This window comes from Salmo trutta, chromosome 14 (assembly GCF_901001165.1).
Source record: "Salmo trutta chromosome 14, fSalTru1.1, whole genome shotgun sequence".
NCBI lineage: Eukaryota > Metazoa > Chordata > Actinopteri > Salmoniformes > Salmonidae > Salmo > Salmo trutta.
The window spans coordinates 72,239,800-72,257,356 of record NC_042970.1 but is presented as its reverse complement, the minus strand read 5'-3'; the positions used below and the strand labels follow the sequence as shown (position 1 = coordinate 72,257,356).

The following is a 17,557-nucleotide window of genomic DNA, read 5'->3' as shown; positions in this document are numbered from 1 at the left end:
AATTAAATTTTTAGAAACCTTCTTACACATCCCTACTTGTTTCATTTTATTGGCTCCGCTATATGGGTTGTGTGTACATGTATGTATGCCACATCGAGTGTGTATGTTTGTGTGGGTGTGTTTTAGCCAGTTCCTGTGCCTGTCGGGTGTGTGGGTTGTTATGTGATGAGTGTCCAGGAAAGTGGAAGTGGTACAAGTTGACATTCGATTCCCTAACCAATCACATAGTCTGACCATATTGTGTATCTGATTGGGAGGGGGATGACTACAGTATATATTGACCATGGAGGGATATATAGTGAAGAAGGCATTGAAAGAAGGAGAGAAAGAACCAAAGTTCTATTACTACCACTCACTGGTAGTTCAAGAAAGCAGCAAGACAACAACCCCAAAACAACATGAGGTCTCTGACTCTCCTGACCATTTGGGCCGTTCTGTCGGTCTCCCTGTCCATGAACGGTAAGTTGGGAAAGCATATTGTGTTGTTTCATCATAACTTCTGATTGTGACAATGTATACTGAACGAGACTAACTAACGAGAGAACTAACGTAACATGTTTTATAATAAGACATAAACGCTCATACATGCTTATAACGAGACAATGGGATTTTCTCTGTTCAACAGATCTGGCTCCTGATGTGGTCCTCGATCCTGCTCCTGACCCTGCCGCTGAACCAGCACCAGCCGCAGATTCCTCCGCATCTTCATCAGCTTCCTCCTCTTCCTCCTCGGCTTCCGACTCATCAGCCTCTGCCTCAGACTCCTCGGACTCGGACTCTTCCTCATCCTCTTCAGAGTCTGCTTCTTCAGAGTCAGCTAGTGCTGAAGGTCTGGCATCTCTCTAACTAACTCTAAATGGTGTCATTGCTCAGCAGTGTGCTGATGTAAAGTTAACAGATGCATTGATAAGAGCAGATAGTGTATGCAGTATATGCAGATCTACATAGAAACGGGAAAGAGGGTAGCCTTCTTTGTGTTTGTTTTTGTAATGGTATCAGTTTAAGGAAATGTGTAAGAGTATGTGTACAGGTTTGTGTTGACATTTATAAAACAAAATGGGAAGTTAAACTGTTCATAAATATAGGCTACTGTAGCTGCTCTAAAAAAGGAAGCAAAACCACATTTGTACTGTGTGTGTGTGTGTGTGTGTGTGTGTGTGTGTGTGTGTGTGTGTGTGTGTGTGTGTGTGTGTGTGTGTGTGCGTGCGTGCGTGCGTGCGTGCGTGCGTGCGTGTGTGTATTCCAGCTACGGCAGAGGACCCAGCTGCAGCTACAGAGCCAGACGTGATTATGAAGAGAGACCTGGCCTCAGTGCTGCTGAGGAGGAAGAGGGCAGCTGGACCTGCAGCTGCTGCCTTCACCCTCACCCAGGTGGAGAGGTAGGCTCCAATACACTTTTAGAACTGGAAATTCTAGAACACACACACTTCTAGAACACATCACAGAACTACTCTACCATTGCACTATAGCAAATGTACAAGCTAATAGACTATTCTACATTAAGACAACATTCTCTATAGCAAATAGACACATTCTACTATGGCTATCTGCCAGCAAACAGCTGTCAAAAACATGTCAAATGTGACCTACTATAATTAGGGGTGTTCGCTTTTCCTGAATGCCTCATTTAGTTATTTAACAGTCAAGGGTGTTACCTCACATGATTTGGTGTTAGAATGTGTGATGTTGCAATGATGCTTAGGAAAAAGTGTGTGGAATGTTAATTCCATCGTCACCGCCAAGAAGCCAAATAATCTGTTTACATTTCACCCTAAACATGTTTACATTTAGGCAACACTCTTACTGTACTTCATACAAGCCAAATGACTGGAGCAAAATATACAGAATATCACTGCTGTTTTGTAAAAAAAATCACATGAAACAAATTGATAAAGTGCATTTATCCTACAGTTGTAATTGTAATGTGTAATTGATGAGAAGTCAATTAACCCCAACTTTCTCTCTCTCTCTCTCTTGTCCAGTCTGAGTGAGGTGTGCGAGCTCAACCTGGCCTGTGAGCACATGGCGGAGACAGCAGGCATCGTTGCAGCATACACCGCATACTATGGACCACCTCCCTTCTAAACAGACTCTTTACTATGCAAACTGGAGAGAGAGAAAATACTCTCTTCCATTTCACCATCATGAAGCTACATTCTTGAGAAGGGATCAACCACTCCCAACAGTGTCCTTATAAGGGCATAGAAAACAAACACAAACAGGTTTCGTCCACATTTTAGGGAGCAGTTATGGGACTTTGCGAGACCAGCCACAAGTGAAATTGGTAGCTACAGTACTCGTAGTGCTGGCTGTAACTATATGTTTTGGGTAATGTAAGAAAAGGCATATCTGATCCAAACTTTTGTAATATTGAGGAGAAGCTAGACGCATATAGGAACTGAGTCCTGTGGTTATAGGGGCCTGCTAATGTAAATTGCTCAACACAATAACACAAAGAATATTGCTACAACTGCAAATGTATTGTATCATAAATGTATTAATCTTTATCCGTTTTGTAGTATTAGGTAGGCTAAAGCGCGCATTATCATTTATCTGCAATGTATTATAACCATAAATATTAAATTATTGTTTCCTGTTCATAGTGTAACTATTGCTGATAGTCAATACTGTCATAGATTTGTATTGATTGATTTAGTGTTGATAACAATCTTCCAAGGAGGGGTTTAGAAAGAGTGAGTACATCACAGTTTGTATGCAAACTCAAAACTTGTTGATGCCACTTTGACTACTGTCTTGCACATAAGTGCTGAATAAAGTGGAGAACATTTTAATATTTTGTGTTTGGGTGTTTTCTTTATAGCAAATTGAGTACAGTATTGGGATCTAGGCCATGTATGTGTCTATACCAGTCTGTCTCAATTGCCCTCTTCGGTATTTGTTTGAATATTTTTTTATACCTAAAGACAAGATATTAACACGAGGGCATAGCTCACTGACTGTCATCACTGCTTCTGCAGACTGTCCACCACAGGAGGTTGGTGGCACCTTGATTGGGGAGGACGGGCTCGTGGTAATGGACGGAGAAGAATGAATGGAATGGTATCAAATACATTCCATTTGCTCTGTTCCAGCCATTATTATGAGCCGTCCTCCCTTCAACAGCCCTTCAACTGCTGAGTGTCCACATGGGAAAAACTATTTTCATGGCACTTCGATTCCGAAGATACTTTTTAGTAGAGGCTAGGAAAACTTAACAGGTTAGGAGAATATGCGTAACAGGTTAGAAGACTGAGGTTAAAGGTTGGGAAAAGGGTTAGGGTTCGCAAAAATGCTCTCTTAACCTGCTACGAAAATCCCTTTGTATCGAAGTGCCGTGAAAAGAATGTGTATTCTGTCCTGTCCACACATCCACTTCATAATACAGTATAGTATGTAATCCTTCTTATAACCATAGCCTGGCCTGGTAGTATTCATTTACATTTACATTTTAGTCATTTAGCAGACGCTCTTATCCAGAGCGACTTACAGTAGTGAATGCATACATTTCATTTTCATTTCATACATTTTTTTTTTTTTCTTCGTACTTGGCCCCCCGTGGGAATCGAACCCACAACCCTGGTGTTGCAAACACCATGCTCTACCAACTGAGCTACGGTATTCACGTGACCGCGCGTCCACAGATCAACCTACGATCTGTGTGAAGCTAGCCACACTAGGGGAATTTGCGGTTTGCCTTCAAAATAAATGTCCCCCATCGAAAGTGATTCAAAACAATACAAATCGTTGATTCATGCCATATTTGGACTAGATCATGCTAAACAAGGTCGGAATGTTGTTATATACATTTTTTAAATACAATAATTAGTTAATTTCACACCAAAAAGTTAAATTCAGTTGAAATCGCACTGTGGATTTATTAGACTTTAGAATTGCATTGGTGGCATACTTACATGCACTGTACAGCCTAACATATGGATATTGGGACCATGAAATGGGGTATCAGCCTGCTCAGTGACACTCATAGAACACAACTGTGTAGAGTTTACACAAATATTCACATCTTTGCTCTTATTGCAGGACTTGACTGAGGGCAATCACCTTTCCAGTCAGTCTATTGTGCATATTGGACATTGATATTACACTGTACAGCGTAACCTATGGATTGTGCACCCATGAAATGGGGTATCAGCCAACTCACTGACACTCACAGAACACAAATGTGTAGACTTTACACAAATATTAGTGTCTTAGCTCTTGCACAGTCCAATATGAATGTTCAATAGGCTGTATAGTGAGCTAATTTCCCACAGTTAAAGTTCCCTAATAAGAGCAAAGTTGTTTTCTGTGGTTGTCACTGAGTAGGCTGATACCCCATTTCAAGGGAGCACAATCTCTAGTTTAGGCTGTACTGTGCATATTAGTATGCCCCAAAGGCAATTATGTGGTCTAATATATCCACAGCAGGACTTAAATATATATATATATATATATATATATATATATATATATATATATATATATATATATATTTATTTATTTATTTATTTATTTATTTTGCACCATATTATTTATATTTTAACTTTGAACTTTCTTCAAACTACAAATCTACCATTCCAGTGTTTTACTTGCTATACTTTATTTACTTTGCCACCATGGCCTTTTTTTGCCTTTACCTCCCTTATCTCACCTCATTTGCTCACATTGTATATAGTCTTATTATTTTTTTCTACTACTTCATTGATTGTATGTTGTTTTACTCCATGTGTAACTCTGTGTTTTTGTATGTTGTCGAACTGCTTTGCTTTATCTTGGCCAGGTCGCAATTGTAAATGAGAACTTGTTCTCAATTTGCCTACCTGGTTAAATAAAGGTGAAATAAAAATAAATATATATATATATATATATATATATATATATATATATATATATATATATATATATATATATGTTTATTGGCACAAATAATGCATTATTCAACTTCAATTATGTAACAACATTTTAACCTTGTTTAGCATTATCTAGTCCAAATATGACATGATTACACTGTTTGCATCCGTTTACATTACTTTCCATGGGGAACCTTTATTTTGAAGGCCACTAAAATCCACTATTGTGGCTAATCCTTATTGTGTCTAGCGTCATACAGGTCTACTTACGAACAGGGAAATAACTGTGAATTGGGAGTGAAAAAAGTACCGTTTTGGAATTACGACTTTGTGGAAAATATGGAGTTTCTCATAGGAAGCCCCTTCTCTTCTCCTGTTGGACAACGAATTGGTAAGTCGGGAGAAATATTGCAGAAAGTTGTTCAAAGCGGAGCCATCAAGCTAATTATGCATCGCTCGATATGCAACGTGGAATGACATCGCAACTAAACTTTAGAAACTTGCAAATTGTATCTATCCAGCTAGCTATTTATTTCTGTTCAAACGTTTTGTTATAGAGGTTCAGACAGAAAAATAGGAATTGCAGCTACTTTTATTTGCTAAGTACTATATACGAACGTTAATGTGAACTTATGGTCGATATCTGCCTTGAAAGATGTGTTCTCAAACCAATAAAATACTAGAAGCAGTCTAAATTACTCTTATCGCTCATGTGATTCGTAATCTGTGGTGACATGACAGCAATATTGACGAATCACTGATGCCAATGGGTGGGTTTAGGGGCATAGAAATTGTTGCTTAGTTCCTTATTCAAAACCTTGGCTCATAAACCGTTTAAACTAGGCTCCATTTCAAGACTGAAATTATTATCAGCCTAACCAATGAACATTTCACAATTTATGCCCAAAGAATTTAAATCCTAGATATCTGGTTTCTTAACTGACATAGCATTATTGCAGTCAAAGTTGGTCAACTTCCACATCATGTCTTGAAGGGCCTTTGCATACATAAACAGATTATGTCATTGATATCAACAAACGGTCTATATCAAATGCAGATCATGTTTTTATGTCACAGCTGTTTTGATGGAGATGAACTATGGAAAGTTATGTCTAGTGAAAGTGTTGACATCCTTGCTGACCTTACTTCCTGACGTCACACACACACACAAACTCCTCTTACTTCATCCACTTCGCCCTCTCTCTCACATGGCATATATGCTTAGACTACCCCGGAGGGAATGAGAACAGAAGCAGCTGACAGTCACATGAAAAAGGGGGGGGGGCTTGCTTTGGCAATGTTAACATGTGTTTCCCATGCCAATAAAGCCCCTTGAATTGAATTGAGTGGGGAAAGGTGTGAGTATGAGGGAGATTAGCAGAGAATTATAAGGACCAACTCAAGGGGCCACGGAGTGGAGTGTAAAGAGGATGAAATGGGAACAAACATTCCTGAATAAATGCCATTTAGCTGAGTTTAGATCATTTGCTGGATTGTAAATAGTTTAAACTGAATCCTTATTCAATTAAAATCAACCAGCAATTGTTTATAACAATTACATGTAGGCCAAGGCTGCTGAATAGCTTTTACAGTAGGCCTATGTTTACGGTCGCTCATAGGCTAGGTGGTATTCTATGTGTTATCTTGATATCGAGCTGCATTGATATGTATTGATAATGCTGGGGTATAAAATGGGACTTTGTAGTCTGCCTATCTGCATAATCATCCATGTTGTGTGTCTATCTGCACACAGTAGGCATGATTAATCATCCATGTTCTTTGTTGTCTCGGACAGTCATAATAAGAGTATAATATCATATTGTTTGTCGTCTCAGACAGTCATAATGAGGGGATAATATCTCCTGTTGATGTTGACAGAACGAGCCACCAGCGCCTCGCTGCATTCAGAGGACTGGGCCCTTAACATGGAGATATGTGACATCATCAACGAGACAGACGAAGGGTAACTATGGATGGAGTCACAGGCCATTTTTTTGTTTTCTATGGTGTTTTTATTGATGACTGTTTTGTACTGCGTCATTTTCGATGTCAAACCGTTAGCACCACTGATCATATGATAACAATAAATACAGTCTTTCTGGGAGTTGATACTGGAAGTGCGTATGTGTGGTTTTCCTCCCTAGACCCAAAGATGCAGTCAAAGCCATAAAGAAGAGGATTGTTGGTAATAAGAGCTTCAGGGAGATCATGTTGGCTTTGACAGTGAGTGTTATTTCAGGTCTTACTATTCCATTTTCTGAGGATTGGAGTTCTCTTGATGGGGAATGTTGAATCATCTGGGTCTCTCACTGGGGATTGAAGAAAACGGGAACTGAGTGACTTCAGGAAGTGACTGAACTAAATTGGGTTATATACAGTACATGCTGCTCAGTGTGTTCCTTGCAGTGTGTGTATTCTCAGTTGTTCCTCCTGTATCTATCTTTAGGTTCTGGAGGCATGTGTAAAGAACTGTGGCCACCGGTTCCATGTTCTAGTGGCGTCCCAGGACTTTGTGGAGGGGGTTCTGGTCCGAGCCATCCTGCCCAAGAACAACCCTCCCACCACCCTGCACGACCGGGTGCTGAGCCTCATACAGGTGGGTTGCATCTGTTAGGTAGAGTGTGAAATGGCATCCTTTTCCCTACGTATATAGTGCACCACGTTTGGGCTCTGGTGAATAGGGGGCCATTTCTGACGATCCATTTGGATCATATACAGGCACTGTACCACTCCGCTGTTTATTGACTGTTGATTTAGCTTGGATATTATCCCACTATTGCAAGACTGTAGAGTCCCTTGTTATAGGCTATGATGGGGTTAATGCAGTGATTTAATTATCACGTCAATCGTCTATGGTCATTCATACATAATGTAAAGTCATTGATCAATTAGAGATGATGGAGAAATTGCTTGGAATGACAACATTCATTACAAACGCAGAGCTTTATGGTAGACAAATGCACATTTTCTCTGTTCATTCATAAAGTATCTTCTTTTGACTCTATTCCACTCTCTGTCTCTCTGTCTTTCTATCTATCTCTGTCTCTATCTCTCTGTTTCTCTCTGTCTGTCTCTCAGGCGTGGGCCGATGCGTTCCGTAGCTCTCCCTCTCTGGGAGGTGTGGTCTGTGTGTACGAGGATCTGAGGAGGCGGGGCCTGGAGTTCCCTATGACCGACCTGGACGCCCTCTCCCCCATCCACACCCCCCTCAGGGTAAGGCTCATAGAGATCCTATAATTTACTGGTGATTTGTTATGTGATTCTATGGTGAACTTTGACCTTCCATGTCTTATCTCTGGATAGATCACTATTTATCTTACACACCGCCTTCCCACAAAACATACTGTTTACTATGTTGAGGTTCCGATAGCTCAGTTGGTTGGCGCATGATGTTTGCATTTCTGCATGAGCCGCATGTGTTGTTTTGGATCAGATCATGTGCTAACTGGCTCTATTATTACGTGGCTCTCTTTCTGTTGTTTCCTAGAGCATTCCAGAGAACCACTCCTCTGTTACAGTGCCAGCTCCACCACCTCAGAGTCAGACTCCCCGTGGCCCTGCTGCCCCTGCTGCCTCGTCCCCTACCCAGGCTGCGCTGACTGCCGTGCCCCCACAACTCAGCGATGGACCCATCTCCATCTCTCCTGAACAGGTATTGAATAGATCATAAACGCATTACCCTTTTGATATTGTGGTAATACTCATGTACACACAGTGTGAGTAAATACTAGCTACAGTTAAACATTGGTGTTTAAAGTGTTGGTTCTGTTTAAGATCACTTTTGAATTATCTCTTCAAATTGTTGTAAAAAGTGCCTAGGGGAAACTTCTGTATGTACCATGGTGGTTAAAGTGGTAAGGCCTGCCCATCCATGACGACGACTCCGTAGCCTCTATGATTCTTTGCCTCCTCTCCTCATGTCTTTCCCCAAAGCCTCATTTGAGAAAGCATTGACAAAGAGCCTAAGGATGCTACTGTTGATGAACTTTCAGGCCCAGAAGCTGAGAGTTGACCTGGCTCTGGTCAGGGGGAACCTGACTGTGATGACTGAGATGTTGAACCAGTTGACGCCTGGACAGAGCCAGCAGGAGGACTCGGAGCTACTGCAGGTCTGTCTGGATGTCTTTCTTCCTTTCCTGCCTCTCTACTCCCTCTCTTTCTCTCGCTCCGTTTCTTCTTGCGGTCTCTTTCCCTGGTTATTGTCTTCATGTATTCCAATTCAGTGTTATCAGGGAGGGAATCCTGGATGTTCTCTGACACCCCCCCCATCTGCCGCACTCTCTTTTTCTCTCTCTCTTCTTCTCCCTCTAACCCCCCTCCCGCCCAACCCCCTCTGTTTGAGTGAGCAGCAGTTGTACCAGGTGTGTAGGGAGATGCAGAGCCGTGTGGTGGAGCTGATCCCCAGGCTGGTGGACGAGGGCCTCATAGAGGAGCTGCTGGTCGTCAACGATGACTTAAACAATGCCTTCATCCGCTACGACAGGTAAGGCAGGGACACACAAACACGTGCACACACACACCAGACTTGGGTTACTTATGTTCTGTGTATTTCAGTATTTTGAAATAATGTGGCTTGAATCAACTACTTCTCTTGGAAGTATTGAAAGTATTTTCAAATACTTATTTCAAATACTATTTTCAAATACCTGTGTTAACCTCTATGGGACCGGCGGGACGAATTCGTCCCACCTACGTAACAGCCAGTTGAATCCAGTGGCGCGATTTTTAAAACGTTTGAAATACTATTACTTCAATTTCTCAAACATATGACTATTTTACAGCTATTTAAAGACAAGACTCTCGTTAATCTAACCACACTGTCCGATTTCAAAAAGGCTTTACAACGAAAGCAAAACATTAGATTATGTCAGGAGAGTGCCCAGCCAGAAATAATCAGACACCCATTTTTCAAGCTAGCATATAATGTCACAAAAACCCAAACCACAGCTAAATGCAGCACTAACCTTTTATGATCTTCATCAGATGACACACCTAGGACATTATGTTATACAATACATGCATGTCTGTTCAATCAAGTTCATATTTATATCAAAAACCAGCTTTTTACATTAGCATGTGACGTTCAGAAAAAGCATACCCCCCGCAAACTTCCGGGGAATTTACTAACAATTTGCTAAATTACTCACGATAAACGTTCACAAAAAGCATAACAATTATTTTAAGAATTATAGATACATTACTCCTCTATGCACTCGATATGTCCGATTTTAAAATAGCTTTTCGGATGAAGCACATTTTGCAATATTCTAAGTACATAGCCCAGCCATCACGGGCTAGCTATTTAGACACCCGGCAAGTTTAGCCTTCATCAAAATCATATTTCCTATAAGAAAAATGGTCTTACCTTTCCTGTTCTTCGTCAGAATGCACTCCCAGGACTTCTACTTCAATAACAAATGTAGGTTTGGTCCCAAATAATCCATCGTTATATCCAAACAGCGGCGTTTTGTTCGTGCGTTCTAGACACTATCAGAATGCTAAATCACGGTCGAGCGCATGGCGCAGAATGTGACAAAAAATGTCTAAATATTCCATTACCGTACCTCGAAGCATGTCAACCGCTGTTTAAAATCCATTTTTATGCAATTTATCTCGTAGAAAAGCGATAATATTCCGACCGGGAATCTGCAATGAGCTAAACAGCCGAAGGAAAATACTCCACGGGGTCGAATCGCGCACACGCCTAATTCTATTGTCCTCTGATGCGACACTTGGAAAAGGCGATAATGTGTTTCAGCCTGAGGCTGCCTCGTCATCGTTCAGGTTTTTCCCGGGTTCTGAGAGCCTATTGGAGCCCTAGGAATTGTCACGTTACAGCTAAGATCCTTACTCTTCAATAAACAGAGACAAGAAGAACGACTCCTTGTCAGACAGGCCACTTCCTGCATGAAACCTTCTCAGATTTTTGCCTGCCATAGGAGTTCTGTTATACTCACAGACACCATTCAAACAGTTTTAGAAACTTTAGGGTGTTTTCTATCCAAACCTGAACAATAATATGCATATTCTAGCTTCTGAGTTGGTGTAGGAGGCAGTTAAAAATGGGCACATATTTTTTCCAAAATTCTCAATGCTGCCCCCTAGCCCGTAGAGGTTAAATGCATGGGATTGTATTTGAGTCAGAGAACTACTGTATATGAGTATTTTCAAATGCATGCCAATAATTTCTAAGTGTATTTCCAAATTCTGTACATTCCAATATTCAACTACTTGTCTTTTCAAATATCCAGGTACTTACTGTAATTTCCGGACTATAAGCCGCTACTTTTTTCCCACGCTTTGAACCTCGCGGCTTAAACAATGACGCGGCTAATATATGGATTTTTCCCGCTTTCAAATTTTTTTTTTTTTTTTAAAAACACATTCTGTGATGTGCTCAGTTTTTTGGCGGCATAAAGCTTTCATTAGACCAATGAAATTGCCAAACGGGTTAAGGTCAAACAACTTTTTTGTTTACTGTTTAGATTAAATCGAGCGCGCTCAAACTTCCCATCATTCTGATTACGGTAGTCATTTTGTCACCCTCATCATGGCAAAGACACGGAGAAATGCATATGATGCAGCTTTCAAGTTGAAGGCGATTGATCTGGCTGTTGGAAAAGGAAATAGAGCTGCTGCACGGGAGCTTGGTCTGGAGCAATGACTTTCTTGGTAGGCTACTGTTTACTGCTAATTTTTTTTTTTTTGTTACAAGCCGTGTTTCGTTAAAGCCTGTGTAAAGTTCATTTGTTTCAATGTACCGGCAGGCACCTGCGGCTTATAGACATGTGCGGCTTATTTATGTTCAAAAGTAATATTTTTTTTCAATTCAGTGGGTGCGGCTTATATTCAGGTGTGCTTAATAGTCCGGCATTTACGGTACTTCCAAATATCTTTGAAAATAATTGAAATACCCTAAATATTATTTTAACCTAGGTCTGACACGCACATACTCGGCTACTTGCAGTCAGAAAGACATTGAAAATGAGGCACATGTATTACACAGTACAGAGTGTCCATGTTCTGAAGTCTGTACTTTCTCTTTTTCTCCCATGTTGTTTAGGTTTGACAGACTCAATAAGGCCCAGAGAACAGCTACTGAGCAGGTACAGTCATCTTTCACCTTTTGTTTTTGTGTTTCACATCTAGTTCAGTAGGGCACAATGTTCAGACATGCCTCACTGACGCGTACAGTAAGCAGTCATTTCAGCTCTCTTTAATTGCAACGTTCAATGCGCTGCACCATCCTGAACACGACCCAATGTATCCTCTCCCTCTGCCCTATAGCATACTCCTGCCAGGGCCAACCTCATTGACCTCAGCCCTGTGCCCCAGTCCCTCAGCCAACCAGCAACCACCTCTGCGGCCGCCAGCCAACCCGCATTCAGCGCTCCCTCTAATCAGAGGCAGGCAGCCAACCACAGTGAGTAGCATCTGTTTTGCATTAAAACTCAAGGCCTGCCGGACTCCATTTCTTAATCTCTCTTTAACATTACCAAAGTATGAAAAAACATTGACAAAAAGCATGTACACAATAAACCAGAGCCCGTATTCAAAAAGTCTCAAGACTAGGAGTGCTGATCCAGGATCAGATCCTCCCTGTCCGTATAATGGTATTCATTATGATCTAAAAGGCAAAACAGACCCTAGATCAGCACTCCTACTCTGAGGCCGTGGTCATTGAATAAGAGAAGGTGATGTTGGTTTCTGTCTCACAGCCTGTCTCTGTGTGTCAGGTGCACCAGAGGAGGATGAGTTTGACATGTTTGCCCAGACCAGGGGCAGCTCTCTGGCCGATCAGAGGAAGAGGTGAGACACCTTCACTGTGGTGCTGTTGGGTGTTCTATCAGAATACAAATATCAAAACACAACGAAGAAATGTACACCAAAGACGACTGTTATACATATTATGGTATGTCGTCCACAGGAGGTTGGTAGGCACCTTAATTGGGGAGAACGGCTTGTGGTAATGACTGGAGCGGAATCATTGGAATGGTATCAAACACATGGTTTCCATTTGTTTGATGCCATTCCATTTGCTCCGTTCCAGCCATTATTATAAGCCGTCCTCCCCTCAGCAGCCTCCACTGATGTAGTCTTGTGTGTGTCCAGTATGCGGTACGAGGACCCAGGAGCAGTGGAAGGACTGGCTGGAGCCCTGGACACCAGGTTACAGGTCACTGGAGCGGTAATGTTTCTCATTCATTATCTACGGTCAACATAACATATTCTACGGAAAGCAGAGTGTAGGATATATATATTTTGGTCTAAAAATACTGACTTAAAGGCCTTCAATTTACTGTTGATTTACATTCTGAATCATACTGTTATTGCCAGCAATAAGGGTGTAACTTTCCGGAAGGGACTGTTTCGATGCAGACAACAGCAATGAGCCAATGTCCAACACACAGTCCCAGTTAAATAACAGTTAAGGAGCTACTCTATTAGCGATGATGCAGAAATGGGTTTGAATGAAAACACGCTGAGGCCCTGAGGACTAGACCCCACTAGAAACATCTGCCTTGTGCCGTTCTACTAAGACTCAAACATTCCTCTGTTTCCTTTCTACCCTTCTTTGTTCTGTTTCTCTCCCTCCCCCTCAGATTCCTTCGTCTAAGCCTAGCCCTAAGAACTCCGCCCTGGAAGACATTGACAGATGGCTGTCTGCGGACACAGAAACGGTAAGACGGAGACTTTTTAATGTGGTGTGTTTTCTTGACGTTTCAACAAACATGAATGGGTTGCCATGAGTTGCTACGTGTACTTGTTTCATGTTACAGCAACCAGAGGCTGGGGACAGGGAAGGGCTGACCAGTGAGGGTAAGTCTTTTTTTCCTTCTTCCCTTTTCCATCGTCATTGCCAAGATCTTGTTTCAGCCTGTGTCGGTACAAATCAGTGTTGCAAAATACCCACACCATTAACTCTCTCTCTCTCCCTCCCTCTCAGAGTTTGACAAGTTTCTGGAGGAAAGGGCGAAGGTGGCTGACCACATTCCCTCAACACGCAGCCTGCCCCCCGTCTCGTCCAGGCCCCCGCCACAATCCGCCCGGCAACAGGAGAGCTCCAATGACCAGCTTTTCTCACTCTGAGAGAACGGCGCACGCGCAGCAGAGGTGGACTCACAGGTCGACACATAGTCCTAGCCAACACATAGGATGAACACGCATAGTGCCTTGCTACCTTTTTAATCATAGTGCTTCTACTTTGAAATGATGTTTTTCAGTCTTCACTTTGTGCTGTTGCTAAAGTCTAGGACATGATGACGATCGGTTATGCTATGGTGGCACTTTACTTTACCTTATCAATGTGTGTATATATATATATATATATCACCTGAGTATGCGTGCTTGGTTACACACACACTGCGTGGTGGTATTTTATTGAATAATTATTTAACTAGGCAAGTCAGTTAAGAACAAATTCTTATCTTCAATGACGGCCTACACCGGCCTAACCCAGACGACACTGGGCCAATTGGGACTCCCAATCACAGCCGGTTGTGATACAGTCTGGATTCGAATCAGGGTGTCTAGTGACGCCTCTAGCACTGAGATGCAGTGTCTTAGACCGCTGTGCCACTCGGGAGCCCCCACTCGGGTATCACATCATTCAAAAGCCTATACACTGAGGGTACAAAACATTAAGAACACCTTCCTAATATTGATCCCCCAGAACAGCGTCAATTTGTCTGGGCATGGACTCTACAAGGTGTCGAAAGCGTTCAACAGGGATGCTGGCCCATGTTGACTCCCAATGCTTCCCACAGTTCTGTCTAGTTGGATGGTGTCCTTTGGGTGGTGGACCATTGATGCACACAGGAAACTGTTGAGCATTAAAAAAAAACAACAGTGTTGCACTTCCTGACACATTCAAACCGATGCGCCTGGTACCTACTACCATACGCCATTCAAAGGCACTTAAGTATTTTGTCTTGCCCATTCATTCACTCTCTGAATGGCACACATACACAGTCCATATCTCAGTTGCCTCAAGGCTTAAAAACCCTATTTAACCTGTCTCCCCCCCTTCATCTACACTGATTGTAGTGGATTTAACAAGTGACCTCAATAAGGGATCATATCTTTCACCTGGATTCACCTGGTCAGTCTGTCATGGAAAGAGCAGGTGTTCTTAATGTTTGTACACTTAGCACAGACCTGTAAGTATACACTATGTACATTTCCTGAATGCTGAGACCAGTTGAATCAATGCAGAAAGCAATATCAACCTTTTTAATGGAGATTCACAGTTAATTCTAATTCTGAAGTTTAATAGTTCATATACTGCACTATGTGAACTGTGTGTGTGTATATATGAAGCCTAGTATTATGAATGAAAATAAAATAAATTGATATTTGAAAACAATAGTACAGTATTATTATTTATTATAGTGAAACCTCAGTCTTGATATGTTATGTTGTTGTGCTAATGTGTGGCTTTGACCATGAAGAGGGGATTCCAGTAACTGTAAATGAAAGAGGCTCTTGTCCTGACAAACATATTTGGTCTGGGCTGCCAGTTTGTTTATGTTTCAGTCTCTCAGACTCAGGGTGAGCCACACGCTGCAGATACAAGTTATGTTTGACGTATCATTATGACCTCGCATGACACTCCCCTGGCCACAGGGTTTCCCACCTGTTCCTAGTAGCCTACTGTAGCTACGTACATGGGATGGTATGAGGAATTATCAACTGTTTCCAGTACTGTAAGGCCATTGTGATAAAATGAAGGTCAACAACTCACACCTTTCCTTCACGCGTCTCACCACTGCAAACCATCCCCACTCTAGCGTTCTCTCTCCTTTCCTGCCTATGGTGTTTCAACACTAGGTCTGACTGAGTGATCATACCAGAGAAAAGCAGTGTGGACAGTATTGCCTGTTCCAGCCATAGCTGATAAAATCCCTGTTGTTCAGGTGATAAGAGAGACTCCTCCCAGCTCCTACTTTATTGACATCAGCTCTATTTGTGTATTATTGTGTCCTTGTTCAAGGATGTGTGCACTGATACACTGACTGGATGGGTTCATGAAGACTACAAAACAACCATGTATTATGAGAGGAAGAAGGAGAAACCAGACTTGCCAGAGCTAGTGGAGAGGAGCCAGTGAAGTGGGACCGTCCTTTGTACCTATTGATTCAATGCCCTAAGCCTATTACAACCGTGATTGACTTCACTTTAGACATCCATTCTTTGGAAAATGAATGTATTGATACATTGGTTAAGGAGCGTTTTACTGTGCTGGACATATCTGGTTGTCTTTCTCACTCGCGCAACTTCAATGATTCCCAACCAGGAGCAGGTGCGCAGTGAAACCCCAATGGGCCAAAAGGACACGGATTTCGATGATGTATCCTTTCTACGGACCAGATCAAGTAGTTTCGTATCTTCCTCGCAGCCGATTCGGCCATATTCACTCTCGATGAATGAGGGGGATTACCATTACGCGCCGAAACCCAAACACCTGCGGCACAACCGGCTCCTGCGCATTTTGGGCTCGTCTTTCGATCCGTTCTGGATGTCCATAGAACGCCCAGCCGAAGCAAGGGTCGACACCGATGCGTCTGGTGGTCAAACGGCGTCTCGTGGTGACCCGCCCGCTCCTCCCGCCTTATCAAACTACACCACCAACGAGGGGTTCAACTTCGGCGCGTCTCCAGAGCTGACAGAGGGTGCAGCGCGCTACCAACGAAAACTACAAAACGACGCAGAGGATTTGGACTTGAGTGAACTTCCTGCAGACGTTGCCAGCACTCTGCGTGCCTGGCTGGTCCGCTCGGCCACCTGTGGAATGCGCTACCAGTGGGTAAAATTAGCTCCCGTGTTCTGGCCCCGCTGGTTACGCCACACCGACTGCGAAAAATCTGGTGGCTCGCGGAGTTGCTCTTTCCCTAGCGGAATGGCATGCCGGCAGGCCCAAACCACACAGATAAAGATACTGGCCTGGCACTGCTGGAGCAGCGAAGAGAGAGGCGGGGATGGGTTAAGAGGGATGGCCGGGATCGACAGGGAGACTGTGGTGGTGGGGACAGGTGTTGCAGGCAGAAAGTGTTTGTGGAGGCAGGTGCCTTATCCTGTGGTTACCGCGTGTAAATGTTCATGCAAATAGTTTATTTGATCACTGTTAATCACGAACATGTAACCTAGTTGGGGTTGGCCTACATTCAAGAGAGAATTTATTTGAACATCTGATTGTCAATGTAGGCTTACGACAGTTTATTTTGCAATTGAATATCAATGATTGTTTGTCCAGCCTTAAATAGGCTACCTGTATACAATTAATTCACTTGGGTTTCGTAATCAACTTGTTTTTCATTAGTATGAAACGAAGCTATTGGACGAAAATTGAATAAACTTGATGTTTCCAACCAATGTGTTTTAATGTGTTTTTTTAGGTGGACATTTTCATTTCTGATAACATTTCACATTTTGCAGCGTTTTTCTATTTCTGTCACACAGGATAGCCTACAATGACGGAAAGAGATGAAGAATACAACGCTGTCCTGCAGCACTGAATTCATTTTATTTATTGTCAACGCGCGCCATCTAGTGGTGATGTTATAATACAAACGGGTCAATGTCGATTATTGCGTAAATTACTGGACTCAAATTTTGAGTTTCAAATACATTTTACATTGACTGCTATTCACACCGCTTGTGTTGCTTGTATTTCTTGATGTATAGGTCTTATTTGTGACTTTGCAGTTTTC

The 17,557-nt window shown here is 42.3% G+C and overlaps 3 protein-coding genes across 4 annotated transcripts; all 3 read left to right on the top strand.

Annotated features, from left to right (window-relative positions):
• Positions 1-282: 282 nt before the first annotated feature.
• LOC115147293 (osteocalcin 2b) lies at positions 283-2,792 on the top strand. Its single transcript, XM_029689457.1, has 4 exons — positions 283-459; positions 626-829; positions 1,247-1,379; positions 1,983-2,792. The coding sequence occupies exons 1-4, from the start codon at positions 399-401 to the stop codon at positions 2,083-2,085; spliced, it is 501 nt and encodes a 166-aa protein (XP_029545317.1). The 5' UTR covers positions 283-398; the 3' UTR covers positions 2,086-2,792.
• Positions 2,793-5,075: 2,283 nt separating this feature from the next.
• On the top strand, positions 5,076-15,213 carry LOC115147292 (target of Myb protein 1). 2 transcript variants are annotated; one of them, XM_029689455.1, is made up of 15 exons: positions 5,076-5,238; positions 6,726-6,810; positions 6,992-7,070; positions 7,294-7,443; positions 7,926-8,060; positions 8,335-8,499; positions 8,840-8,956; positions 9,197-9,330; positions 11,911-11,953; positions 12,135-12,270; positions 12,584-12,656; positions 12,960-13,035; positions 13,451-13,528; positions 13,628-13,667; positions 13,795-15,213. In XM_029689455.1, exons 1-15 carry the CDS (start codon positions 5,187-5,189, stop codon positions 13,935-13,937), a joined length of 1,506 nt encoding a protein of 501 aa, XP_029545315.1. In that variant the 5' UTR covers positions 5,076-5,186; the 3' UTR covers positions 13,938-15,213. The 2 variants fall into 2 exon arrangements, with proteins under 2 accessions (XP_029545315.1, XP_029545316.1); XM_029689456.1 differs by having other exon boundaries at positions 5,110-5,238; positions 6,683-6,810.
• A 440-nt stretch (positions 15,214-15,653) lies between these two features.
• On the top strand, positions 15,654-17,219 carry LOC115147290 (noggin-2-like). Its single transcript, XM_029689454.1, has one exon. It carries the CDS (start codon positions 16,048-16,050, stop codon positions 16,954-16,956), a length of 909 nt encoding a protein of 302 aa, XP_029545314.1. The 5' UTR covers positions 15,654-16,047; the 3' UTR covers positions 16,957-17,219.
• The last annotated feature ends 338 nt before the right edge of the window (positions 17,220-17,557 follow it).